Source organism: Antennarius striatus, chromosome 10 (assembly GCF_040054535.1).
Source record: "Antennarius striatus isolate MH-2024 chromosome 10, ASM4005453v1, whole genome shotgun sequence".
NCBI lineage: Eukaryota > Metazoa > Chordata > Actinopteri > Lophiiformes > Antennariidae > Antennarius > Antennarius striatus.
The window spans coordinates 8,398,408-8,426,280 of record NC_090785.1 but is presented as its reverse complement, the minus strand read 5'-3'; the positions used below and the strand labels follow the sequence as shown (position 1 = coordinate 8,426,280).

At 38.8% G+C, this 27,873-nt stretch overlaps 3 protein-coding genes across 4 annotated transcripts in view; all 3 read left to right on the top strand.

Moving 5' to 3' along the window:
- Nucleotides 1-13,952, top strand: part of mbnl3 (muscleblind-like splicing regulator 3) — a 28,864-nt gene extending 14,912 nt beyond the window's left edge. For both annotated transcript variants that reach the window (XM_068325686.1, XM_068325687.1), the window contains 6 exons: nt 1,138-1,302; nt 1,750-1,953; nt 2,043-2,282; nt 2,876-3,029; nt 7,299-7,393; nt 8,262-13,952. In XM_068325686.1, the coding sequence (XP_068181787.1) occupies nt 1,138-1,302; nt 1,750-1,953; nt 2,043-2,282; nt 2,876-3,029; nt 7,299-7,393; nt 8,262-8,279 (876 nt within the window). In that variant the 3' untranslated portion in view covers nt 8,280-13,952. The remainder of the gene's footprint in view (nt 1-1,137; nt 1,303-1,749; nt 1,954-2,042; nt 2,283-2,875; nt 3,030-7,298; nt 7,394-8,261) is intronic.
- A 1,110-nt stretch (nt 13,953-15,062) lies between these two features.
- Nucleotides 15,063-19,493, top strand: rap2c (RAP2C, member of RAS oncogene family). Its single transcript, XM_068325688.1, has 4 exons — nt 15,063-15,581; nt 15,697-16,030; nt 17,336-17,621; nt 18,120-19,493. The coding sequence occupies exons 2-3, from the start codon at nt 15,758-15,760 to the stop codon at nt 17,612-17,614; spliced, it is 552 nt and encodes a 183-aa protein (XP_068181789.1). The 5' UTR covers nt 15,063-15,581; nt 15,697-15,757; the 3' UTR covers nt 17,615-17,621; nt 18,120-19,493.
- Nucleotides 19,494-21,340: 1,847 nt separating this feature from the next.
- Nucleotides 21,341-25,660, top strand: zgc:92907 (uncharacterized protein LOC436733 homolog). The gene is made up of 4 exons (XM_068325821.1): nt 21,341-21,485; nt 22,468-22,630; nt 24,749-24,887; nt 24,970-25,660. Exons 1-4 carry the CDS (start codon nt 21,405-21,407, stop codon nt 25,079-25,081), a joined length of 495 nt encoding a protein of 164 aa, XP_068181922.1. The 5' UTR covers nt 21,341-21,404; the 3' UTR covers nt 25,082-25,660.
- The last annotated feature ends 2,213 nt before the right edge of the window (nt 25,661-27,873 follow it).

The window sequence follows — 27,873 nt, the reverse complement described above, 5'->3', positions numbered from 1 at the left end:
TTACGATTAGATCATTACACAATATATGAGAGTTGTGAATAACGTAAGAAAACAAAGAAAAGAGTAAAGAATAATAATGACGGTCATTTACCTTTAAACTGCTGTCCCCATTGTTTTATGCTTTCTTTGGTTCATGCGCTTCTATCTCACGATGCCAAAAAGTAGTGAATTCCAGCCCTCCTTTTGAACTTCTCCAACCACCCACAAGATGCCTTAAACTTCTTGAACTTCCTTTTGTTTGGCGACTGTAGATGCATTACGACCATATTCTTTGGCAAGATCAACCAAATGCATCCCTTTCTCATGCTTTTCGATGATCTCTTGCTTTGTTTGTATGGACAAAAAAACTCTTTTCTTCGTCTTTTCTTTTCCTCTTTTCTCCGTCACTTTCTTGGGGTCTATAGCGAATACGTACTCAAAAAGTTATTATATTTGTGCAAAACTATCAGACTGCCTCGGGTCTAGTGCTGAATGCCTAAGCCAATGCATAAACACCATCTAGCTCTACATAGAGGTGGAGTGGCATCCCTCTTAGCCAATGGGACGCCAGGAAGATAGGTAATAGCCAATGGCAGAGCAGCTATGAGAATGTTGCGTTCAGGAACCTGTGGGAGATTCGAGTATCAGCCGATAGTATGTTTTTACATTACTTAAGTTGAAATTTCTTTCATAAGTAGAGGCAATATTTTCCTGCTGAGAAATTTCGTAAGTAGAAAATTTCGTAAGTAGAGACATTCGTAAGTAGAGGTATCACTGTAGTCTTAAGTGCCATCTAGTGGTGAAGTTGTAAATTACAGAAAACTGGACACCCTTCAGAGGCAAGCTTAAGACTCACATCTCCTTCAAGACCCTCTCTAGATCCAAATTTTGATTTGTCCTATCTGCGCTGATTTATAAACAGTGGAAATGGAGCTTTTTTCCCTGTGGATACAAAAGGCCGATTGGTTGTAAATGATCATACACTAATAAAAACCCTTTTATTATGTATGCTGTTTTTCCCTCTATTATATTTGATTTTTTACCCCTTAATCCCCTTAAATGCTGCACCCGCTGGACCTTCATGTAAAAGTAACCCCATCTGTCTGTCTGTTCTTTTTTGTCCTCTCTCCTCTCTTCTCTCTCCTCCCTCCTTCTCAGGGGCGCTGCACACGTGACAACTGTAAATACCTGCATCCACCTCCCCATTTGAAAACCCAGCTGGAGATTAACGGGAGGAACAACCTGATCCAACAAAAGGCCACAGCAGCCATGTTGGCTCAACAGATGCAATTCATGCTGCCCGGAGCCCAGTTGCAGCCTATAGTGAGAAGCCCAATATAGAGATACAAATTCTCAATGAATGCATTTGAAGAAATTAAAATAACTTTGACTCTATGTACCAGGAGTGTTGTTCTGTTTAGTGAGAGGGTGGTAGTTTTTCTATTATATAATAATATTCTAGTTGCTTCCTTGATGGTGCTGGTGAAATACAGAATATGTAAATTCTTATATCTGTCTTTAAACATTTAATCCAAACATTACAGCTTTAATTCATGCTCTAAATTACATTGCTTCCTGCTCTTTTACAGTGAAAATATTACGCATAGCTTTGAAATTTAACCATTTGACCATTTCAGACCACAAATATTTAAAATGACTGATTATTTAACATTTTAAAAGAAATGTGAATCAATAATTAGCATCACATTCTTTTCTCAAACAAGAAGCTCTGTAATGACTTTACTCTCTTTTCCTCATTCTCTCCCCCAGACAGCATTCCCAATGACACCCTCCTTGGCATCAAGTCAGAGTATGGCATTCAGTCCATATCTGAACCACATGGGCCCAAGCATGGGGTTGATGCCCGAGCTGCTGCCCAGTACTCCCCTGCTGGTCCCTGGGAGTCCCACTGGCCTGGCAGCCTTAGCTAATGGCACCTCTACGCAAAAGCATGTGCGCACAGACAAGCTGGAGGTATGCGACCTGTGTACACTTGTTATGTTTCTACAACTTAAGTATAATAAACAATAAATGTTGATCAGTATTTCTGCTGACCCTGCCAGGTTTGTCGTGAGTTCCAGCGAGGTAACTGTACGAGAGGTGAGAGCGACTGCCGCTATGCTCACCCCATGGAGGCTGGCATGGTGGACTGCAGCGAGAACTCGGTCATTGTCTGCATGGATTACATCAAGGGCCGCTGCAGCAGAGACAAGTGCAAATATTTCCATCCACCAGCTCACCTACAGGCAAGGATAAAAGCTTCCCAGCACCAAGCTGGTCAAAACACAGCATCTGCAGCCTTGGTGAGTCCTGGTTATCAGTGCAGGGACAAATGCTGTCTAGTATTTCCACCAAAAATTCACATATAACAAAGGAGTTGAACATAAACAAAATCTCAGGTTTTTAGATTCAGTAATGTTCTGTTGTTTTAGTCAATATTGCTGCATGAACCTTAATGACTATATTTGTTATCTTTCATTAATATAATCTTTAACTGAAAATTTAGGCAGGTTGGTTACCAACAAGTTGTGACCTACAAATGAGAGCTGGACATCATGTCCCAACTTTTTTTTCATTTGTTTACACTCACTTGACACATCAGACGATCACAATATCAAGTAAATCTAAAATCAGTTAACATTTTGCTGCTTGATGCAAAAGGAGGAGAGATTTGTTTGATCACAGTTTACTGTACTTTTTAACCCAGACAGAGATGCATCATTTTACTGCTTAATTTTTACTGTTACTGAAGTGTTCATTTATATTTAACTTGCGATAACACCAAGTGAAACAGTTTGTCTGCATAATGCAGTGTTCAGATATTCCAAGGACAAGTTAAGCGATTAGAGTTAAAGGTAACTTCTCATCTCCTTCCTTTGGGTTTTTTTTGGACCAGGGTCCGTCTCCAGCTGCCCTACAGCCGCTACCAAAGAGGCCGATTTTAGAGAAGAGTAACGGCACTGCTACGCAAGTGTTCAACCCCAGCATGTTCCACTACCAGCAAGCCCTGGCTAACATGCAGCTCCAGCAACAAACCTTCATACCCACCGGTGAGCCTCTAGACACTACTTTGAAACACAGTCCAAGTGTTTATCAGACATGTCGGAGTTTGGAGCTTGATTCCTGTGAGAGAAATGAAAAGACATGCATTCCGTGTTTGTGCAAAGCGTCTCTACAATGCAACTGCTCACCATCTACCTCTTTTATCACATCACGATTCCAACCCATACTTGCATTTTCCACCTGCACTCATACTTAATATGTGTGGTGGAAATTCTGTAAATTAAGTTTGGAATCCAATTTGTCATCATGAGGTTGATTAAAAACCTTTGCAAAAAGTTTTCGAGGCACAAATTACATTAAAACGGAGACATCTGTGATGGTGGCATCCACGTGTGCATCGGTGGATGCCTATAAGACTGCGGAACAAGGATAGTCTGCTGTCAGCTCTTAGGAATCGTTGTTTATTAAGTCTAGGCAGAAACAAAGAGTTTTTGTCTTGTTGATTAAATCATGTTGGTATTGTTGAGTTCCTGTTGAGTCACTGGGTGTGTGTCTATAAAATGTGATCAACACAAAGAAAGAATCAAGCATTACAACAAGTCACCAGCCAGGAAAACTGAAATGAAAAACTGAAATACTCGTGCTGACCATTGTTGAAGTTATAAGTAACAGGCACGTCATAATGAGGGGCTGCTTTATAGATTAGTCAGTGCACGCTTTGTCTATTGGAACTTAGGAAAGTACCAATCAGTATAAGGCTGTTGAGCATGCTTTGGCTAGATGTGATGTAGATAACCAACACCGATAATCTTATCATTAGCACATTTTAGTTTAGTTAAAGCTCATACATGCCCTAAGATAAGAGCACTGAAAGGACACTTAAATGTGATGGTTGCTGTAAAGAAACAGTGGCTAGTAAAATGTTTGAGGTCATTTAGACATACAGTAAGTTATATAACAAAGCAGTCTGAAGCCAAAACATACTATACACGTGCGGTCCCCAAACCCCGGGCCATAGACCGGTGCTGGTCTGTGGGTCATTTGGTACCGGGCAGTACAGAAAGAAGAAAAAATTCACATTACTTCCATTTTTTAAGATGTTTTATTTTGAAAAATTACCCGATTCTCTGTAACATCCATTTATGTCAGTTGTCCCCAACCACCGGGTCGCAACCCAGTACCTGGTCGTGGGACATTAGGTACCAGGCGGCACAGAATATTTGACTTGCTTATTTTCAGTGATTACCAGTCTAAAGATGTTTTATTTTGAAAAGTGACGTCTGTTCGGAATGACGCACAGAAATGCATGTGTCTGTCCCGCTTGACAGGTCTCGGTCACGTAACACATTATCAGCCGTTACCCCTAAATTAAGTGCCCACAACTTCGCGAGTGTTCTGGATTAAAGCCAAGACAGATTATCCTGAGATTACCCAGAAAGTATCGAAAACGCTGCTTCCATTTCCAACCTCCTGCCTTTGTAAAGTGGGATTTTCTGCAGTGATCGTAAAGAAAACCAAGCTGCGGAGTAGACCGGACGTCCAGAACACACTTCAGGTGTCATTGTCTCTTGTTTCCCCTAGATCAGTGGTTCCCAACCACTAATTCTCATTATTGTAATTATTGTTATTTGGTTGACTTGTTCATCCTTTTATTGAAAATGATCAGTATTTCTCCTACATTGAATGCACTGTTTATTTAAAAATAAACCTCATGAGTACAGTCACTCATATCGAGTTTTCAATATACCTGTAATTATTTCGTACAAGTATTTCATTTACAGAGATATTGATTATCATTTTATGAAAAAAAGGTTGTTTATTGCCTGTTTATGTCTACATTTTACATAAAACCACTGCGGATGATTTATTATTAGACTACAGCTGTCCTGGTGTCATTAATGATTATCGAGCAAATGAAGGCCGATCTGTGAAAATCTTGTTTTAGATTAAACCGGTCCGTGGCGCAAAAAAGGATGGGGACTGCTGCTCTACGTGATCTGTGCTAACAAAGCATATCCCCATAATTTAAAAAAATTCAGTGTGTCTATTCATCAGTTACAGCAAATACCTTTTCTCTTTTCCTTCACTGGTGCATGTTGTGTGTGTTTCCATTAACTACGACAGTATTGATCGCAAGGGCATCAAATTGACCTCCTGTTGCTGAGGTGACTAAGTTCTTTATTACCATATCTGTGTCATCTATATTTTCATATATTACTTTCTGGGAATGAAATGTAACAATAGCACTTTTGTTTCATTTCAAACAAACAAACTAACAAACTTAAACAGTGCAGCCGACAGGAAAAATCTGATCTATTGCGAACTGTCTCTTTAAAAAAAAAACTTCAAAAATCTGAACTCTGAATACTAAAATTTATTTAAAATCAACTTAGGCAAACCCACAGCATGTGCGATGTTCAGTAGTAAAAATGTTTGCTAAAGAGTATTGAAAGCTCAGAGCTGTTTTGTATGATAATGATATGATACTAAGGGTCACTTCTGATGTGAAGCAGAACCACATCAGAACAAGCATCAAGCATCCCTGAGTTCATTCTTATACAGTTACCAGTGGTTGGTCATTGGTAGTTGTGATGCAATGCATAGCACCAAATCTACTGTGTACAACAAACTTTTATTCTTTGCGTTGCGTGATGGGAGGCAGGCAAAAGAGGAACGTCATTGTGTGCAAAACTGCTGTGTTTTTTACTGTGCATATGGCAATAAAAATTAAATCTTGAGTCTTGTGTCTCTGAAAGGTGCAGGTAGATGACTTCCTTTTATTATAGAGACACATTTATGCCTCTGGAAGAACACAGGACAGATGAGGGGTGACTGTATGACACATTTATTTTGGATCTTTCAGTCTTTGTCTTTGTCGCTTCATCATGTCTGCCTGTCTGCACTCACTTTAAAGACCCATGCTTCTTCAGCTGTGTGGGACCATGTGTGTGGCAGCAGGTGCAGGCTGCTCAGGTACTGGACCTCATGAAACTGTAAGTCTTTTTCCTAAATGTCAGGCTAATGAAAACCGTTTTTTCTGGGCAGAGTGGTTTAAAGGCTCCATGCCCAGACATCATCTTTATAAATTCCCATGAACCTCCCAGAACTATAGTTAATAGTTCATAACTGAGTCCTTTATTGTAGATTAGTATTTCCCAGGTTATGTTGTAGTTATGATCACAAATATAAGAGCAAAATTTTACAATAAATCACATGTGCGTTTCATACATTTAGTATAGTGTGTGATGGTCTGCAGGTGTCACTGTAATATATTTAAAACCCATGAAAACAACTACTTCTAGATCCATAAAGGGTTCGTATACCCTGTGTGTGTGTGTGTGTGTGTGTGTGTGTGTGTGTGTGTGTGTGTGTGTGTGTGTGTGTGTGTGTGTGTGTGTGTGTGTGTGTGTGTGTGTGTGTGTGTGTGTGTGTGTGTGCCTGTGCGTGTGCGTGTGTGTGTGTGTTCATTGATTTTGCCAGGTCTTTGTCTTTTCCGTTCAGATCATGACTGCTGCATACGTGATATGATGATTGAGAAATATATCATCTAGACAGTACTTGGAAAATCTTAGGATGCAGAAAATGATTCTTGAAAACATGTTTTTCTTTCCTTTATTTCTGTCACAAAGCATAAATCTCTGATCCTGGTTAAAATAAAAGTTGGTGTATGTTATAGTAACGGAAAGAGACAGATTTGCAGCTGCTGTCACAGTGATGCTGTTATTATACTAAAATAAAGTTGATGACAGTGAGAAGTGCATATTTGCAACATAATACAAATATATCAAGAATTTTTATTGCCAGTGGGATGTTGAAATGCATCTTGTAAAGCCAATCACAAAAACAGTACTGACAGTAAGGAAGACTTCATCAGCTCATTTCAGCCAGAGTGATGTATGGTATAAACTGACTGGACTGTTTCCATTGAAGAGATCAGCTGCTCTCACATTGTAGCTCTGACATTACTGTCCTTCCATGCACACACCCCGTCCATTTGAATACAATTGTCAGATCTAGTCTGATTAGATTGTATGGTTGTCTACTGCCTTGTTTGTTTGACTATCATGTGTTGTTGAAACAATGCATTTTCTTTTTATTTTTGTAATGTTTTTGCTGGTTAAATATGTATTTTTTTTATTTCTTCTGTTTGCATGGGTCTTAATATTTGTTTAAATTCATCATGGCAATGTCACAGGATTTATGCCATAACTTTTGATCCTGCACATTTCACCATGGTAACCATATCATTCCTGTTCCCCCTCCTCCGCCCCCACATCTTCGTCCTCTGTCTTTCGTCTGACTCGCCCGAATAAAAGTTCCCATGATGCACGGTGCCGCCACCTCCACTGTTTCGTCGGCTTCAACCCCAGTCACCAATCTTCCTTTCGCTGAATCTGCTGCCTCGAATCAGGTTTGCTCTTTCAGTTGTTTTGCTGTTTCAGTTCTTTTTTTATTTTAGCTCAGACGTTTCTGAGAGCTGCTTGTAATCTGCATTCATCAGGTTAGAGAAATGCCTGTTTGCAGGATTACACGTTATGTTCACATCTCATCTGTCTTCACTTTTTCAGTCTTTTGTTATGGGAGCAGGTGTTAACAGAATTTATTTGAGGATAATCTCAAAATAAATTGTATTTTAACAAAAATTAAATTTTTAGTTAACGGGACTGGAGTACACAAGTTCTTTTAGGTATTGCTCTATCTCTCCATCTGTATGTAAACATTATTAGTCTGAGCAATAAAAGCTGTTTATACATTTCTCATCAACCATGTGCTGGAGTGGTTCTTCCACCACAGAGTAAAAGTTGTATCAACAAATGTTCCCTGCAGGTCCAGTTATAAATTAAAGCAGACGGTTCCAGATCTGTAACTGTTTTCTGAACTTATTTCAGACAAATGGTTTGTGAAATTGTTCTTCAAATCTTGGCATGTCCACGGGGAGGTCATTCCAACGGGTTTTCTCCAGAGCCTCGTGCGAAACTTTTCTCACTGTTTGACCCTGAGTGATCATACCATTCGCTGTCACTTGGAGTCTTGTTTGCAAATGAAGGCACACGAATGATTCAGATGAACTAGTTGTTTTTTAGACAGACGTCAGAAACACAAAGATAGCTATGGGTTCTGACTGGGGTTGGAACAAGTGGCTTGTTTGCTGGTTTTACCTCACAAATGATTTGCGCAGTGACTGAATCTTATTGAATTGTCTACTACAGGCTCTCAAGATCTTTGTGTCGCTGGGAAATAAGTGCTCCTCCTCTCACCCTTCTGCTTCTTTCTTACAGACTCCTCAGAGCTTCTGAACCCTGACCCAGTGGATCTCCAGTGCATTCCCATGGAAACCCATTTCTGTCCGGTTCCTAAATTGCTGGTGGCATCTCCGGTGGCGCTTAACCCAGTAAGCCTATCTCGAAACCCCAGTTAAAATCCCTGAAGCATTCATACTATCATGGCAGACATCTTTCTGAATGCAGCAAACATGTGCCTCACCTACAGTGTACACTGACCGAATGGCAATGGGAACTCGATGTAAGCTCTTATGAAAGTGTGAAAGCTGTGATGGTTCTTGCAATACAAGCCTGGACAAATTACTGTTGTTTTAAAGCAGCCATGCTGATGCATACTGACTTAATCAGGCTGAGCAATACAGCTCCCTCATTCTTACAGCCATACATACGCATGTCTTAAAGGTGCAGCAGACATGTGCACCCGTACACACACACACACACATACACACACACACACACATTGAAGACTTCATGCCCTTTATGCGTGGGAGCCATCACATGAGGCAACCCAACACGTTTGACCTTTGCAAAGTCAGGAAATTCAGACCATTTGAGTGGGAAACAGTTTCGCCGCTGATCGTCAACTATCATGTGTTGTCAAAATAAAAGAGTGTTTATTATGTCATGTTTACATTTCAAGATGGCTTAAAAAAATTAACATATATGTTGTTCTACATCTGCTATTCATTTTGTTCCCATGGTCTCATTTTGCCTGTTCAATCTTAGTGAGTTGTTGATCATTTGTTTGTGCCTTTGGTTTATTTTCTCAACTGAAGAGAATATTTAATTTCCAATAAGAGTTCAAATCACACCATACATTGAAAGATTGTCTTATTTGTAATTAAAGGCAATGTCTGTTGTTACAAAAACGCAATGTGTTATTCCCATCTCTCATAATTTAAGAACAATTATAAAAGGGAACAGCACTTTTAATTTATGAAAGTTTGTTATGCAAATCTAAATTATAATTTGTCCCCTGATTTCATTATCATTTTCTAATAATATCTGGATAATTCCACGAACTACAATGACCATGAAAAAGAAAATGTGACATTAATTTAGCATATTAATATTTTCTTTATTATTTAATTTGTGTCTTTATTTTAAGCAAGTTTTGTGACACTCTTCACATGTAGAACTCTATCAGTCCAAAATCAGACAGGTTAAATAACTAAAATGTTTAGGCTAAGTGGCTGAAAAGCAGTATTAGATTGTTCTGTTTTGTCCATACTATGATATAATAACATGGTTTAAGAAAATGACAATCCACAGGCATTGGCGTCTTATCAGAAAAAGCCACATATCCTGATTTCCCGTGCTCACCTGTCTTGAAATTGTAATCAAAACAACACACTTGTAAAGGTCAGATTTAAGATGGCATATTTTATAATTGGCACCACTCAATCTTTTACCCCTGATGTCAGAATTATTGCACAAGATGGAAGCTGGATTTGGTTCTTGATGCTGTGCCTGAAATCTGTCTGTGGTTTATATGAGACGCTGTCACTTTGAATGCAATACCTGTATAAATCCTCCAAATAAGTGTCCCCCACTTGAACACAGATGTATTTTAAAAATGTATAAGTCTCTGCGTTGTTGTCTCCCTTCATGTGGTTTTTGGATTGAATAAATGGCACAAGATGTTTATGTTTTCAGGTAGAAAGCATAGAATTTGAAAATGTCCTGTCTGATCTTATAATGTGTCATCTTTTGTATTGATGTGCCCATTCTGTGAAGTCGTGAGACTCGAGACAGTAGCAGCAGTTGCTTAAACCATGAATGAGTTACTAATATAGTCAAGTCAGGAGATGGTGGAATAAATCATCGTTTTCATGTCTAATGGCAAAAAAAAAATGCAGACCAGTTTTAAAACGTCTGTAAGGAATTGGAAACTGGAAATCATTTTTAAATCAAAATGTGCCTCTTCCAAGTCTCCTAAAGCCACTACTGTCAACGAATTATAGGAACAGACCAGTGCTCAACGTTTGATGTGTTGTTTGGTGCAATATCATGATAATAAATAATCTGTAATGGTTAATTCTCTCAGGCAGCTGAGCTGTCAAAACATTTATGTAAAAAATCAATCAGTGACTCGTGTGCAAACATAACTATGTTGAAAGAGACAATGAATCACACATTTGATTTATGGTGAATGCTGCAGATATTCCCATTGAGCATTATTAATTTTAAATGATGTTATTGTGTTGTGAATGTATCTAATGCAAAAACCACACATGTCCTTCTAAATAACAAATGTAGAAATAGTAATGGTTCACTATAAATAGACTATTTCATGAGGTACTGAGGCACATAGGTACCAGGCTGATATTGTGTTAAGACATATTACAGTGTGTGTATTGTGATATAGATTCATATTTAATGTCAATGACTGATGTGACTAATTTTAGAAGTATCTTTCATTTTTAGAGAAGGTAGAGCAGATTTGTAAGTACAGTTCGACTACCTTTGAAAGAACCCAAAGTGCCCAGATTGTACTTTAAACTACGGCATCATCATTGGACAAAATTGGGAAAATCAGCTTGTTTTTGTCACTGTTGTCAGCCCTTGTTTAGTTAACTCTTAACAGAAGTATTAGTGCAAACATATTCAACCAACTAGGTGGAGTTGCTTGTATGTGACAAAAACACTATCCCTTACTCGGTCAGGGGCCTTCAAAGATTCTACAAACTTGATGGATGGACCAAGCTGCACACTATGCAGGATGCTTCACAATTGAAAAATCAATTTCTCATTGGTCTCTTGTGGTCATTCAATGTAACATTCACCTTGGTTTTAAATTACAAACTGAGTTTGGCATATCTAACCTGCACTTTGTTTTTACTCATCAGAAATTGTATGCACCATTGATAGCATATTTGTAATAAGCTAATATTGGCTGATTTATTAGCCCCCTATACATATGACAGTACAAAAATATAAACAGATGTTTCCCCTGTACGTTTTCTCTGTATGGTAGATAAATTGTTCATAGCCCATTACCTGCCTGTTACTGTAAAACCATTTGTTACATCTCCTTTGCTGCTGTTTTTATATTCTCAGTGCAGCTGCATTTTGTCTTTGAAGAAAATGAACAGAAATCATATTCCCCTAGTCAATAAAATTGATCATCTGAATGTTCAAGACAAATTGGCTCATGTAAATCTTGCATCTTTGAGAGTAGCTTTGTCCAGCCAAGAAATCCCTTCTCTCGAGCCTTCATCCACCCCCACCACCCCACCCCCCTTTACATCATTATGCCTTCACAAAATGCTGTCATCTGGAAAAAAAACAGAATACTTGATCTTTAAAATTGTGCCTCTTGAGGGCATTGGATTTTTGATTCAGGCAGATGTATCGACGCCTACAAGCTTGTTAGTTAAGGGAATTGTGGTGTGGCAGTAAAAAGGTTTTTTTTTTTGCTACTTGTCCTCTTCTTTTCTCTCGTACCTGTTTTTCTTTTGGCCTCATTATATTTTTCTCATATAGTCATGAATCATTGCTCTAGAATATGCAGATCCTTTAGCATGTGGACAGGTAATTGGATCATGAGCGTACTGGACACAAACAAAGGGCCTTATTTCAAAAACACTGTATAAAGATGTTATAAGTGTGTTATGATAGTCACATGTATTAATAATAAGTTAAGTTTTTTTTAATCTTACATTGAAACATAGCATGGAAATAATAATAAAAAAATATTTATACATCGTTAATAGTTTGAGTAGACCAACAAGAAAAAGATATATGGAAAATATGAAAATAATTTGTATACAATGATAGAGTCATTGTTAATGGTAATAGTTGCTGTTGCTGTGGCAACAAAATAACAACATGGCTACCTTCCTACTATCCTAATTCTGATTTTTTTTTCACACTTGAAATCACATACAACTCTTAACTTATTCAAAAAAGGGAATGTCTAATTAGTTTGTCTTGTTGTCAAGGAGTGATAAGTATTTTGTATGGAAAATTCTTGTAAATTCCAAAGGTCCTTAGGGGAGATCAGGTGTTTCTTTTCATTTGTTTTGTTTTGACATTACTTGATTTCATTTGTTCTTGTGTATTGTGATTTTGAAAAAGAAGAATGAACTTTTAAAGCTAACAACTATCTGTCAGGGAGGTCAAGAGGCTTTTGGACCTTAGAAAGATCTTCAGCTTTTAAAGTCAAACTACCCTCAGTTGTCACTGTTCACCTGCTGTAGGCTGTAGGCCCACGCTCAGCGTCCTCTGCTCAGAGGTCTGAGCTCTCCTTGATTGGTTCTGTTTCATTTACGGTCAAGAATGTGGTCCAGAAGTCTCTTCCTGCCCAGCTGTGCTGGGTGATGTCGATCCTTGCTGAGGTGTATATGAATGTGTGACGTTCACCTTGTTTGCACTTATGTACATAACTATGTCAAAATACTCAAAATTTATTTTGAATATAGAGAAAATAATTGATTAAATATCAAACCAATGTATCGTTAATGATATGAGTATTTCTATCATTTTATTATAATATGAAACAATTGTTTTTGAGGGATCTGTCGTTTTCTTTATTTGCCAGAGCCCTTCTTGTTGCCAAGCATGACATTGCCTAGCTGCAAACCATAATTGGTTTGCTTTTAAAAAAGCTTTTTACGTTAAATTATTCGGTTTTTGGTTCAGCAATATCTCAAACAAGAGATAAATCACAGGAAATAGTCTAGAACACATGTTTGTCATGTGTTGTAAACCTTGTCCCTGCTCATCATGAATACAGACAGAGGTACATATGCAGTCGTCTCCACAGTACAGTAATGCATCAAAATAAAGCACAGAGTAGCGCCACCCACAGGAGGAAAGGAGGAGCAGCTAGAGAACCAGACAAAGTGTGAAATGATTTCACAGGGTTTTAAATTTGCTTTAATTTTATCATTTTTAAAGTAGTTATCCTTTGCCTCCACATTGTCATTGCTCAAAATAACAATAAATCTAAATTCTCCTCAGGATTTTAGTCAAAATAACCTGGGTTTCCAAAACTATTCTTGCAGGAGCAGCAACATGTTTATGCAACCCTGTTTCTTCAGGGACATATGCTCTTCAGTTGCTATTAAAGCCAATGATTTTGTTGCCATGGCACTTGTCCTAGTGGTGGATGGAATGAGTTGTTCTGATAAATCGGTTCACAGCCCTCTGACTCCATATGGAGAAAAATACATGTGAAGTGGATATACTGCAGGTTTCCAGTCACCAATAAGTGAGGATGATTGTGAATTTGTTCATTGCTAGTATTCATTTACAATAACACATTAGTATTTGTGCCTTTGTTATGCATGGTGTTGTTTTCTTTTATGTTCTACATCTAACTGACTTTGAACAGCACGTGTACTGAGTGTATGTAAACTTAAAACCTTTATTTAAATCATTCTGTGGATGTGTCCTTGTTAAACTGGGTACAGGGAATGACTGAATGGTAACCTGTGGACGATGGCGAGGGCCAAAGACTTTAGGACTAAGCCATATGAAAAACTGACAGTCTAGGACTAACTTGAAGGTTGCTATTTCTTAGCCATCTATCGTTTCACTCTGTTTTCTGCTTGTGATGCTTGTATGTGTTGCTGTGTTACATGCCAATTTATTTCGCAGTGTAAACCTATTAAGAGTAAGTTACTGTGCCTATGATGAGTTCTGCAATTTCCTTTTGACCTTTAATTAAACTCATAATTGTGATACTTTTGTGGTGTCTTTTTTTCTGTAGCTCTTGAAAAGAGTTTTCTATCATTTGTCTCCAAATTTTCAGTTTCAAAGTGTGACCGCTAAATAATATTTATATGGATATCTCAATTTTCAAATCAATATAGACTTTTTGTATCTCTTATGATACTGCATGAACTAGATACTGCATGAACTAGAATGAACTTCATTTTATTTTAGTTAAAGCAAACATTTTAATAATTACCTGTAAAACAACAAAATAAAAAAAACAACGTAGGTTCTTCTACTACTACAGCTTTCATGTTCGGTTTATATTATGGCAAGTTTGTGTAGTGGCCCAGAGTTAAAGCAATTTTTTGACAAACGTCACCCAGCCCCACTAGTATTTCAGTCTGGTTAAATAGTCTGCCCCACGTTTAAATGTACAGTACAACTAATTTTAGAATTGATGGTGCATGTGTGTAATACAAAAAAATCCACCTTGTAGTTCCTGTCATTCTAAATCCATTAGATGCAGACAACCATAACATAACAAAATTTTGTTATAGACTATATCTGCAGCACCTGTAATCCTATTTGGGGGCAGGTGGTTCCAGTCCAGAGACAAATTCAAATTTAAAAAACTTTATTGGTCCCCAAGGGGAAATTGAAGGCATATAAAGCAATATTGGTACAGAAGGACATGCTGATTGCAAAGAGAAAAAACCAGACTCATTAGACAAAAAACCAATACTAACACTGAAATACACAATAAACAGAAATGTAAGAAATGTACAATATATATATACTCCATGTATGTATGTGTGTTACGCCCTGTGCCAGCTGGGATTGGCTCCAGCTCCCTGCGACCCGCTACAGCGGATACAGCGGCAGAAAATGGATGGATGGACGTGTGTGTGTGTGCGTGCGTGCATGCGTGTGTGTGTAATTTCAAATAAAATATTGCGTGTTATATTGTGTGTTGACTCTAATAAATGTGTTTTATGTATAGTATTTCTCTTTTACTGAACAAAGTGCGAAGTGTAAATAATAGGTGTGACCGGGGTTCCCGGCTGAACCCCAGTGTGAGGAGGTTCAACTGAAGCAAGCTTTTATTTTGAAAAGCGTCACGAGGGTCGGCTTTTGTCGCTAGCGGAAACGAGGCTGTTAGCTTCAGGAAACCAGTTGGTGGGGAAAGCTTCTTTTATGTTTTCACATCTGAACAACAGAGTCAAACTGGAACTTCAACAAACTCCAGCCGGTTCCTCATCGGACTATGATCGGTAGTCGCAGATCCATCGGTTGATTTGCACACCCGCCTTCCGGAGCGCTGGGCCGGAACCAGAACCAGGCCCGAACTGACGGCCGTCACCGACGCGGCGCTGCGTTTTTGCGACACCGGCGGGCTGGTGTGTTTGTGTAGTGATCGGTATGTCGTCTATGGAGGAAATGTGAGGCGCATTGTTCCGACTTGTTGTCTACAGCTGTACAGCAAGTTCGCCGGTCCATCTGGTTCGTCGGATCGGGCGAGCGGCTTGAAGCCTGAGGATGGGACGTGAGTTCAGCCAGGAGCGAGCGGGCTGCAGCGCTAGCTAACAGCAGAGTTACCGAGAGCCAACATAAACTTTTACTCACGAACTAACAACGTAACGCAGGACGGAAAGAGTGAGTATGAGCGAACATCTGGGTTCAGATGAATGAAGAAGAGTGATTTTATGTCGCGTTGCATTTGTAAATTTGCTTTGTTTGCTCCTTTATACGACGTGATAAATGTTTCTAGAGCGAGAAGAGCAGGGGAGCTAAGTCGTTAGCTGCTACGTTAGCCCGCCCCGACCGCCCCGATGAAGGAATACAAAGTGGTCGTGCTGGGCAGCGGCGGTGTCGGCAAGTCGGCGCTGACCGTCCAGTTTGTCACCGGTACCTTCATCGAGAAGTATGACCCGACCATCGAGGACTTTTACCGAAAAGAAATCGAGGTGGATTCGTCGCCTTCCGTGCTGGAGATCCTCGACACTGCGGGGACGGAGCAGTTCGCCTCCATGAGAGATCTGTACATCAAGAACGGACAGGGGTTCATCCTGGTATACAGCCTGGTCAACCAGCAGTCATTCCAGGTATTAGATGGATCCCACACTGTAAACAATGCAGAGGTGGAATCGTTGATTGTCTGACACTTGATCAGTGTTTAGCACTTAGCTTTAAATCAGACGCATCAGTGCTGCGAATTGCACCATCCTTATAATCCAAATTTTTACTTCTTATACAAACATTAATTTGAGGCTTTTGAAAAATGCAAACATTTATTCTAGTGTGACATTCGTTTAAGGCCAGATTGCTATTCATAGCATAATTCATAGGATGATGCTCCCATGGTGTTTCGGTGTTTGTGTGTAGGCGGTTCTGCGCTGCCGGGTGTATTACAGAACAGCAATGTTCTTTAAACTGCAATGTGTTTGGAGAAAAACAAAGTTGGAAATAACAGTCAAAGACGGAAATCAATGTTTAGTCTAATGAGTAAATTTCTCTTTCAGCTTGAAGTCATTTTAAATCATGCAATAGGAATGCACATGCTGACTTTTTCAGTAAATCTTGCAGAGTGACAAGTGAGTTTGCTGTCATTTCAAAGCAAAACAATATAACAGCAAATAGTCCAATATTTCTTTTTGTACAAGAGTTTTGTTGCAATATTTGTACAAGAAAACAGACCACGTCTTTGTCTGTTCCAATTTTTTAAATGATTAAATGTTAGAAAACTACCATTATTTACTGTTTTTAAGATTTGTAGTCATAAATACCAATATGCATATCAATATGTATTCTATTCATTCATTCATCTTCTGCCGCTTCATCCGCCGTAGCGGGTCACGGGGAGCTGGAGCTTAACTCAGCTGGCATAGGGCGTGAGGCGGGGGACACTCCAGGCACGACGCCGGTGCACCGCGGAATCTTTGTCTGTTCCAATTAAATGTTAGAAAACTACCGTTATTTACTGCTTTTAAATTTTTTAGTCATAAATACCAATATGTATATCAATATGTATTCTACTTTACATTTTGTGCCCTTTGTATAGACTGTATGTAAAATATACTGTAAACAATGAATTATGAAACAGATTTTGAAATGCCATGGGAGGACAAAGGGGATTGTGTAATCCTATTAGTTGACTACAATATTCTTTTACGCATCACTTTTACACACCTTTGCAGCATTCTATTGTTATTTATAAGAAGTATGCAGACTTATTTACTACACTATGATTCTCTATTTTTGGATGTGTTTGTCTCTTCATGTTTAAAATCTGCGAAGACATCTGAATGCTAATACAATGCTATCCTGATAACTTATCACAGGACTGAAAGCCTGCTTGTTGCCTCCATTAGAGATCACACCATCATATTCTCTCCCTCCTCATCTATCAGGACATTCGACCAATGCGAGACCAAATAGTGCGAGTGAAGCGCTTCGAGAAGGTGCCGTTGATCCTGGTTGGGAACAAAGTCGACCTGGAATCAGAGCGTGAGGTCGCTGGATCAGATGGGCGTGCTCTAGCTCAAGAATGGGGCTGCCCTTTTATCGAAACGTCTGCCAAGAGCAAGACTATGGTGGACGAGCTGTTTGCAGAGATCGTCCGACAGATGAATTATTCCACGTTACCAGAGAAGCAGGAACAGTGCTGCACAGCCTGTGTGGTACAGTGAGGAAGAGGTACAAGCCCCGCCATCCCTACCTTTCTTTTCATGGTTGCATTCATACATAAACAGAAAAGCTGGCCACTCACTAGTTTTACAAAACGTGCTAAAATGTCACTGCAGTGTCTGTACAAATATGTTTCACAAGCTTAGGACAAGTGTAGCCCATGGATGAGTGTGTGATGTTTTATTGCAGTATAAAAGAGAGAGCTTTGTGGGTGGGTGGTGCTGCTGCTTGCAAACCGTTGGGTTAGCTTGTTATCATGTAACGGCAGAAAATTTGCGGCATGAAGAGTACAATTATATGAAGAGCTCTTTTGAAGCAGACAGACTTATGGGCTGAGGTGCAGAAAGAGGAAAATGTTACATCCTGTAAAGAAATTCTGTTCCAAAACAGGAAGTTCACTTTAGATTGTGTGACAGATGTTGCCTGTGTTAACCGCTGCCCACACAGATTCACGCTGCTATTTTTAGCCATTTAAGCATGTTTGGTTTCTCTCTTTTGTTTCTGCAGATGCATAATTTGTCTGGATCACAACGATTTTGATGAACCTTGAATCTGGGGACAACCGGACTTTTGAACCGATCAACAAAAGCTTGCCGTAGCTGGTTAAGTGTCTGTTCAGAGGGGTTTCTGATGGTCTATTTACAGAGCATCTGACAGGAAAGATGGCATCCTATTTTTGATTATCATAACTGTTGAGATGTTTCTGCTGCAACCTTAACGGCCTTTGCAATGACGCAGGATGGAGTCAGAGAGACATACAGTACGTGTAATAAGCAACAAAGGCCATCTCTGAATTTCTGTCTCTTTTTTTCCTTAGAAGTATCCCTGAAATAATAAAGAGGGTTGGTAAGGTTACAGCTTCTTTTTAAAGATGCTTTAATCACTATTATATACTTTATTACTACTTATATTATGTATTAAGTTTGGAATTCGACAGAGTATTTCGTAATGAAACATTTTGACTTTTAAGCATGCATATCATGACCGGTTTGCTGCCCAGCTGTACTGCCAGTGTTATTTTTAAAATCTTGTCTAGAATAAGTCTTCTTACTGACACAACTTATATCGAAGGGTAGTTACAGTATGATGTGTTATCTTTCGGAAAACAAGGCAGGATGTGCGACTTTGTGGATTAAGCCTGTAACGTTTAAATCAACAGGATGGCCACTTGATCCACTGGTCAGCTCTGCCTGTTGTTTCAGTATTTATCTTTTCAGTATCGCAGTATCCTGGAGCAGCTAGGCTCAAACCACGCATGCTTGAAACTGAAAATGTTCTACTAATTCAACTTGAGGTGATAAAGAAGAGCCATTTTATTGTTTTTAGCCTAGGACGTCTCTGTAAGGCATGAATCGTGTTGAAACTGGTCTTCCATTTTCAGTTTTCTCAAGGTGTCTGTGGGAGAATGATTTTGGAATGACCAAAGGAATCTCACAATTCATATTTGTGTTTGGCTACGTGTGTTGCTTTCATTACAGGACATTTCTCATCATCAGATATCTTGCTGCAATGTGGTTTGATAAAAGTTCAGGCACGGTTAATCAAAGTTAACTTCTGTATTTTTCTTTTTCTTATAGTAGCCTATTTATTAAAAACTAATGACATAGCCAATTTTAAACCGATTTTATACTAGTTTTTGCTTATTTGTGAGTTTCCAGGATATGTGGTACATTATTATTTTGGTTTTTTTGTTTTGTTTGTTTTTTTGAAGCTGAGGATTTAACAGAGCCTTAAATAATTTCTGTTCTACCCTGGTGTCATGTCTCTTCATTTTTTCTTCTAAGAGATGAAGAGTTATTATTTGGTAATAAACATGCTGGCTTTTCTGGTTTGTCATGGAGCAGAGTTTTACAATACAATTAAACACATCAGTTCTTTGTGGCTAATGTTCATTTTCCTTCTGCTGACCTTGAAATGATCATTTCAAATATCAGCTTCTTACAACTGCTGATAAAAGGAGCAAAGCAACATTTTCTCCAGTGTTTGTGTGGGAACCCTCCCGCTGCCTCGTAATTTGGGAAACGGAAACCTCAGGCATCCCTATCTGAATCAGTCGTCTATCTGATCATGTTACTATAAAACGTGTAAATCTGTTTGTTGAAATCACTAAAATCATGTTTACATCTTAATGAGGTATTGAATGACGCCTGAACGTAAAATTGTTAGAGATGTGTCAGAACTGCTTTCAACCACAGTCAGATCAAGTCAAAGTCAAAGTCAGCTTTATTGTCAAATGTACTATATATGCACGACATACAGGACAGATGAAATTGCAGTGCTCTCTGACCCACGGTAGACAGATGTTACTGAAGTGAAAAAATTGATGCACCAAAAAGAGAGAAATATTGACTGGTTTGATAAAGTTACAGGTGAATGTCGGACTTGTGTTAATCAGGTGGGGCGTCTAAAAATGAGTTTCGAAATATCTGCTGGGTGTGAAAATGATCATCCTCACAAGTTTATAGCAACTGGGGAGAATATTATGGTTGTGCCAAAGGGGAATACAAGGCTGACTTTGTACCTAAACAGTTTTGATGAAGGCCTGACCACATGTCAAGAAATGAAACATCACAAATCAATATTTCATCAAGCTTGTCAGGGATCCTGAACGTGTGCATCTTGTAATGGTTTTTTTTTATTTTTCCTACTTCCACTCCTTTAGACAGTCAACCATTTGAATGACATCATAAGAGCACACATTTGCAAGTCTTATGTTAAAACACTGCCAGGCTTCACAGACCGACTTAAACTGTAGGTTCAAATCTTTTTACATGAGGGCTGAAATCCTTGTTATATATGGTTGTTGCAAACAGATGATTGATAGTATATGTCGCACGATAAATCCAAAATAATAATTTCACTTGTTACTGTTTTTGAATTTAAAGAAAGTTTGTATCATTCTACAATTACTTTGATGTATCTGTGGTGCATCCTATGCTTTTCAACCATGTCTTAAAATTATACTTATATTTGAAAGTGCAGAGAGCTTTCTACTCGCTATTTACAAGCCTATGTGTGATGGAAAAAAAAGATTGGAGTTTAATTTTGCAGGATTTGACCAAACTACACTCTGTTTTATTGCTGCTGTGTGCGGTCATGTACCAGATAGTAGAGGGTAAGGGAGGTGTGGGCTTTGCTATTTATTTACATATTATTATTAGAATTATTATTGTTCTTTGTCACACATCATGATCATGCAGTTTTCTCACCCCACTGAGCTCAAGGCTGAGTCGTCACTCTCGCTGTGCACTTGTCAGATGGAGATACTGGGACTGAGTTTGTGCATCAGTCACAGAGCTGACAGCAGCTGCTGTGTGAGGACGATTCGCTGACATCTATGAATCATCTAGCCCCTCTGCTCCTCCGGATGTCTCGAAAGGAGGAAAATACATTTTGAGTATGTGGTTATGGGGGTTGTTCTGAAAAGTATAGAACAAACTAATATGTTAGTTTTAACATCTGATTTAAAATGAGCCTAAGAAATGCAAAGGCCAAGCAAACATTTGTGCAAATAAACGCAGTTGAGTATTCTTAAATCACGTGTGTGTGTGTGTGTGTGTGCGTGCGTGTGTGTGTGTGTGTGTATGCGCGCGCCTAGACTACAGATGGCTAGAAATTGAGGAGAGTAGTCCAACAGTAACAGCAGTACCACTCCAGACCTTTAGGCGGCAGCATTACGTCAGTCAACATTCGGCTGTGACGTAGGCAGGAATAATGCGGAAGTAGACGTCAGCTCTATGGCAGTCGGTGGACAATGAGTGTTGTTCACTAGACTGATGACTGCCGGCAGCCATGAAGACTGTGTTTGTAACTGTGGGCACCACCAGCTTCGACGAGCTCGTCGAACGCATCACGTTGTCAGAGAATCTTCAGGCAAGAAACGCTTTAAGGCCAAAGTTTAACTGGTTTCCGTACGACATTATTTCTGCTTTATTCCGACAACATACGTACGTACAAAAAGTGTCGCACCATTGAAAGTCATGTAAAAGTAGAACATTTTAGTAACAAGGGAGCTGAGTTCCAGTTTCTCTGTAAGTCAAACAGGTATAGACATAAACACGCATCGAGGATGAGAACAAGTGATCACTATTTGGGAATTCAACAGGAAATACTGGAATATCAACTTTCCTCACATTTATTGAGAGATCAGAGCTTTAGTTTTTTTCATGAAGAAATAAAGTAAATACAGGAGTTCTCCTTCATGACAAAGTTACTTTTGTAAAAGTTGTGACCCTTTTGAGTGACTGTGTAACCTTGGTTTGCAGTCCCTGAAGCAGGGAGGGAAAAATTTAATTTAGTTGTAATAAATTATTATTCTGTTCATTCTTTCTATAAAACCCAAACTCCACAAAAGATATAGACTTGTCAATAATCATACACTCATAATTGTTCATAGTCTCCACACTTCAAAATTATTGTCATATCTTCCAAAGATCCCAGTTTTGCTGCAAGTTTTGCTCCAGTCAAGCTGCATTTGAGTAAAATTAGTTTAAAACCATAAAATGGATATCTAAACTACATTCTGTTTGAGTAATGCAGTTTGAAAAACAAGTCGAATCATCAAACATCTTTAAATAAGAGGTTGAACAGGCTTGTGCAGTGTTGCGTGATTCAAGTGCTTAGAAAGTATGAGAACTGATGAGATGCTATGCTTGCAAATCCTCTTTGCTTAAATGTAGTTACGATCTGCACCCACGAAAATAAGATAGATGACGCCAAGACACCAAATCAGATGTATGTGTGTCAGTTAAGGTGTGTTTTGTTTTTTAAGGAAATAATGTAGTTATAGCTTTATTGTCCAAATAGTAAAAGTCTAAAGAATAAGTATTAATTTGTGAACTTTTTCACGTGACAGACATTAAAGGCTCGTGGCTACGAACGTTTGGTTCTTCAAGTTGGAAGAGGAAATGTTCTACCAACTGCTGACGCCTGTCCACATGTCAAACTGGAGGTATTTCGATTCAAAGACTCCATAGAAGAAGACTTCAAGCAGGCGGACCTTGTCATCAGCCATGCAGGTGAGGAAACAATCAAAGTGGAAAATGTCTGTCCAAAGACACACATAACCATCTACAAAATATCTATTAACATGCAGTCAAAATAGTTTATTAGCAGTTTGAAAAAACTAATTATGAGATGCATGCTTTTGGAGCTGACACCTCAGAAATCAAATGACATTCAGTCCATTTTTGTATAGATGTGGATAGGTCATACCGTTATGTACAGACATCCAATGCACAAAGGTAACTAATGTTCCTTTGTCAGGGGAATAAAAAATGACCATTCAAACTCCTGTCAGCAAAGTATGCTTTGTTTGAGTCTTAACTGAGTAAATAATGACTATGTAAATTTTTCCTGCCAATGCGAGTTGGCAGTTATGGGATCACCCACATTTGTACATCTGTTTGTTTCCATGTCCAAATCATTGACAGATTTTTATCACATCTAAGTTATGCCTCTGAAGTCAAAGAATGTTGTATTCTGATTGTGACTCTCGATCAGTTCCTGGGATAGTAGGGCCTTTATGTCAGCTCACAGAGGGGACAAGATGTTGCACTGACACCATAATGTAGTAGAATAGAATAGAATAGAATAGAATAGAATAGAAAGCCTTTATTGTCACTATACATAGTATAATGAGATTTGGGCAACTCCTCGCAGTGCAATAATTTAACAGTAGAAAAGGAGTAAAGAATAATATACAAGTATATACAATTGTTATGCTTCCGATTATTTACAAAGTGTATACGTCGAATAACAAGAAGTGCCGTTCCCTGCACGGCGTATTGCATGTCCCCGATGAGAAATTGCACAGTGTGTGTGTGTGTGTGTGTGGGGGGGGGGTGTATCAGTGCGTGTTTGAGTTCAGGAGTGTAATGGCTTCGGGGAAGAAGATGTTGTGGAATCTTTTGGTTCTTGTCTTGATGCACCTGTATCGTCTGCCTGAGGGCAGCAGGTCAAACAGGCCTGAACCAGGGTGGGAATTGTCCTTTATTACGTTGTTCGCTCTGCTGAGGCAGCTGACTCTCTGGATCCTCTTCCTGTCCGCCATGGTGCAGCTGCCGTACCATACTGTGATGCAGTAGGTCAGCAGGCTTTGGATGGACGAACGGTAGAAGGCCAGCAGCAGGAAGGGGTTCAGGTTGTATTTTTTAAGAACCCTCAGGAGGTGGAGCCGCTGCTGTGCCTTCTTAATGATGACAGTTGTTGTCAGACCAGGAAAGGTCTGCAGAGATGAGGACGCCGAGGAACCGGAACACAGTCCACACACTCACCATCCGTATAGAGCAGCCTGGATCAGGGCTGAGCCTCCTGAAGTCGATGATGAGCTCTTTGGTTGTGCTGGTTTTCAAAGCCTGGTTATGCTCTGAACACCAGGCTACCAACTTCCGGACTTGCACTAGTTACTGCAGGGTCAGAACCATTCAGATGGATTTCATATATCTGGAAAAACAGATCCAGATCTTTCATCATGGAACATCATATCACAAACACATGTTTCTTAATGCTAGCAAAATGTGACCAATGTCAAATGATTACATGTTTTTACTTAACGTGGCATCATGATTAGAGTGGCATCATCCGAGCACTGTAGTGCGTGCCCTGGCTGCAATAATACAATAATTGCTTAATAAAATAGTCATGCTGCCCTGAAGAGATCATGATTATAAATAATTCAAAGTATAACAGAAGCTGGCACCCAAGACGTGTGTCAACATTAAACATAAAGCTGATGCTTGATGTAACAGATACAACATGATGTCATCAGACAACATAGATCAAACAAGCAAGAAGATGTTAATATTCAAGCAAGTACAGTATCTGCTAATTAGGCTTAATCATATTTGAGCGGAAGATTATTAAACTGTACAAATTGACCTCATTCATGATTACGTACTTTGACCCAGTTTACTATCAACTATAGCTGCATCAAATTATTGCTGACTACTTTCAGAAACATGTTATAGTTCTGGTTACTTGTGTCAGATGAATTGTGAATTTGAATTCAGGGGTGTCAAAGGATGTTGTAGTCTCTGACTGCTTTGGTTCTAGTTGTTTTTTGTGTCATTCACCTCCAAGAAACGACAGACATTATAGTTCTAGTTGTGAGTTAAGATCTTGTTTTTTCCCCTCAGGGTCAGGAAGCTGTTTGGAGGCGCTGGGTGCAGGCAAGCCTCTGCTGGTTGTAGTCAATGACAAGCTGATGAACAACCACCAGCTGGAGCTGGCCATGCAGTTACACACAGACTCTCACCTGCTGTACTGCACATGCAGGTATGTCTTCCTCCTATGTAGAGTAAATTCCTCTCAGGATATTAAGGGAAACAGAAGTAACATACTATTTAATACCTTTCAGCACCCTGGAGGAAACCCTGAACACCATGGATCTATCCGGTCTAAAGCCCTTCTTGCCCGGACAGCCAAAGCATTTTGCAAACTTTCTAGACAAAGCTCTTGGTTTCAAATGAAACTGATCTTTTACAGCACGCCTTATTTTATGTTGCGATGTATTTTTGTAATGTTATCATAGCTTAATATACCTGGTTCAGACATGGTATTAGAATATCTGTATTTACTTACGTTCATTGTTGTATACAATTAGATGTGTAAATTTCGAATCCTTGTTTGTGCTGTTGTTATTTGGATCTTGAGTGTGCAGCGGTTCAGAGGCTGAGCTGCATGTTTAGATGAGGCTGCTTTAGTTCACGGCGGCACAGACAAAGAACTTTATAGAAAGCAGTCCATAGAAATCAGGAACCCTTCAAAAACACTTGACCTAGATAATCCGTCTGAATACAGCTGAGTTCGTCCTTATTATTCATGTGTAATGAACTGAGCTCTTTTCAGTTCTTTATTTTTTGCACAGTCACTGCAAATTGTTTGCTGCCCCGACAGTCGATTGTGTCGGCTGATTTGCCAACCTAGAGAGGTGTTATGTAAAAGTCATGCTTGGACTGCATGAAAGGAAAGTTGCTGTCATTAATTTTGATCGTTTACTTTTCTCAAAAAGTGTTGCTAATTATCTGTTCATTACTTAAATGTAAATAAAGAATATTTTTTTAGTTGGTCTTTTTCTTTTCTTTGAATTTCCCAACATATGGTGGTACAACTACCACAGAAATTTCAAAAGGTATACTTGAACTTTTAACTACATACTGAAGGTGTCTATTGTGAAATAATCTAATCGAGAATGCATGCACCTTTCTGAATACAAATGTTACTTCCTGTTAAAGTTGACTTATTTAAAAGGAAAATAAAACACTGAAGTAGATGACTCTCATATGCAAAAAATACATAAATGTGTTGCATCACAGAGTCAAAATGTTCCAGTAAGTTAAAACCAAACACTGATATTCATCTTCCTAGCACACACACTGAGTACTCTCTCTATACAAACTTGAAATTAAGTGCATTTGGTGTCTTTTAAACACTGATCACATTTAAAGAGAAGGTTTAGTTGTGGATATTTATCCTGCAGGGAAGAGATACATGCTGTGGGCATTTGAACAGAACCAACGCTAAAATTCTTATTTCTATTTTGAAAGTATTTATTAAATTCCTGCAAAACTACACCTAAAATACATTCTCCACACAAGGAGGAGTGTTGATGTACTGTAGATCATGATTCATTGTGTGCAGTCAGCTTCTTTACAAGAAGAGGATTTGTCAAGCAGGAAATGAGTGAAAAGCAGCACGTAGCCCGGTTTGGATGATGTCTGCGTAGTGTGGAGTCAGCAGAACGCATTTGTCCATTTTCTGCAACAGGAAGAAGGATTCAGAATTTCAGGAGCAAATGCATTGACCTGATGAAACCGCTACGTTAACAGAGCAAGTTAACTGCCTGATTTCCTCATGATACTGTGGTTATTTATTGCCAAGCTCTTTGACGTAGTTTGCGTTTGATGTAACTTGCTGTATCAGACACGGTGTCAACTGGAAATCTGATAAATGACCTACTTCCTGTATGAAAATGCTTTGATTTGAAAGGATTCCTGGAATGAAAGTTTTCACACTGAAGTTTCTTCACGAGAGCAAGTTCGTTCATGTTTTTTTTCTTTTGACATTGACCAAAATAAAACCACAGTAACTACTTCTACTGAGTGCAATAAATGGAGACGAGTAGATTTGGTTAATGCTGATGTCAGCATGCCAGTCAGTTTATGGACCACATCAACTGAATGAAATAAATGGTTACTTTTAAGTCCACAAAAATAGTTAAGGACATTTGTTTCCACCAGACTCGCTGAAAAACAAAGCAATGTGTCAAAAGCCTGTTTCTGACATTCATGATAGAACTGATATTAATATATTGTCCACGAAATACCATCAGCAAATTTTACTTTCTGTTTCTTATTCCACCTTTTCAATTTCCCGTAGGATAAAAACTACAAATGTAAGGTGTAACCTTGTATTTTAGGAAATCTGTTATCACATTTTGTCAGTATTTTTTATATTTCATGAATTAAACATCAATTATGAAAGTAACCTTAGGTTGCAGCCACAAAATATTAGACAAGATAAAATTGGATTGAGAAATGTCCTTTCCGCAGATTTTCCAGGTAAGGTCAGCACCCTTTCATGGTGCGGCTGGTTTCGTCTCTGATTCAGTTTGAGTCACACAGTGTCTATCTCAAAAGAGATAGACACTTTCTGTCCCGACCCCAACTTCTCTAAAAACTTTAGTTTCAAACAAACAGTGTGACTTCAGATTAGCACTAAACGACTTTTGCTTCTTTATTGGGATACAGAAACCAAAGCAAATTGGTTGTAGATTCAGTTTTTACACAGCATAAATCAGGAACATTAAAACTCCATCAAGAATATGATGGAAAACATAAAAATACAAATACAAAAAATAATGTAAATTATTATAAAGAAGGAATAGATTTTATGAATTGAAAAAGAGAAAGGGAGATTGGTTAGCAGCCTTGCCATTTATTGAGAAACTGATCTTTCCTAATTCAAGTAAGGCCAAAATGTCCCTACACCACTCTAATGTATAGTCGAGCCTTAGGTGACTTCCATAAAAGCAAAAGTAGCGTGTGGACAAGAGAGATGTGAAAGCAATTATGTCAGAATGAAGAAGTCGTTGGAGAAGAGTCAGCAGGGACTCCAACGCAATAAGAGGGCAGGTCTTTGTTATCACTCCTACAGCCTTGGTCATAATTGTAAAATAATCACTCTAGAATGTCTGTAAACTTGAGCAACAGAAAAACATAAGACTCAGGCTGTCGGAGGAAAAAAACAAGTGGGAAGCAGG

Excerpts from the sequence above, each read along its gene's own strand:
- zgc:92907 (XM_068325821.1), top strand. The coding sequence starts at position 21,405 with ATGAAGACTGTGTTTGTAACTGTGGGCACCACCAGCTTCGACGAGCTC. Across the intron at positions 22,631-24,748 it reads CCTTGTCATCAGCCATGCAG|GGTCAGGAAGCTGTTTGGAG; the intron begins GTGAGGAAACAA and ends TTTTCCCCTCAG. Across the intron at positions 24,888-24,969 it reads CTGCTGTACTGCACATGCAG|CACCCTGGAGGAAACCCTGA; the intron begins GTATGTCTTCCT and ends AATACCTTTCAG.
- rap2c (XM_068325688.1), top strand. The coding sequence starts at position 15,758 with ATGAAGGAATACAAAGTGGTCGTGCTGGGCAGCGGCGGTGTCGGCAAG. Across the intron at positions 16,031-17,335 it reads TCAACCAGCAGTCATTCCAG|GACATTCGACCAATGCGAGA; the intron begins GTATTAGATGGA and ends CTCATCTATCAG.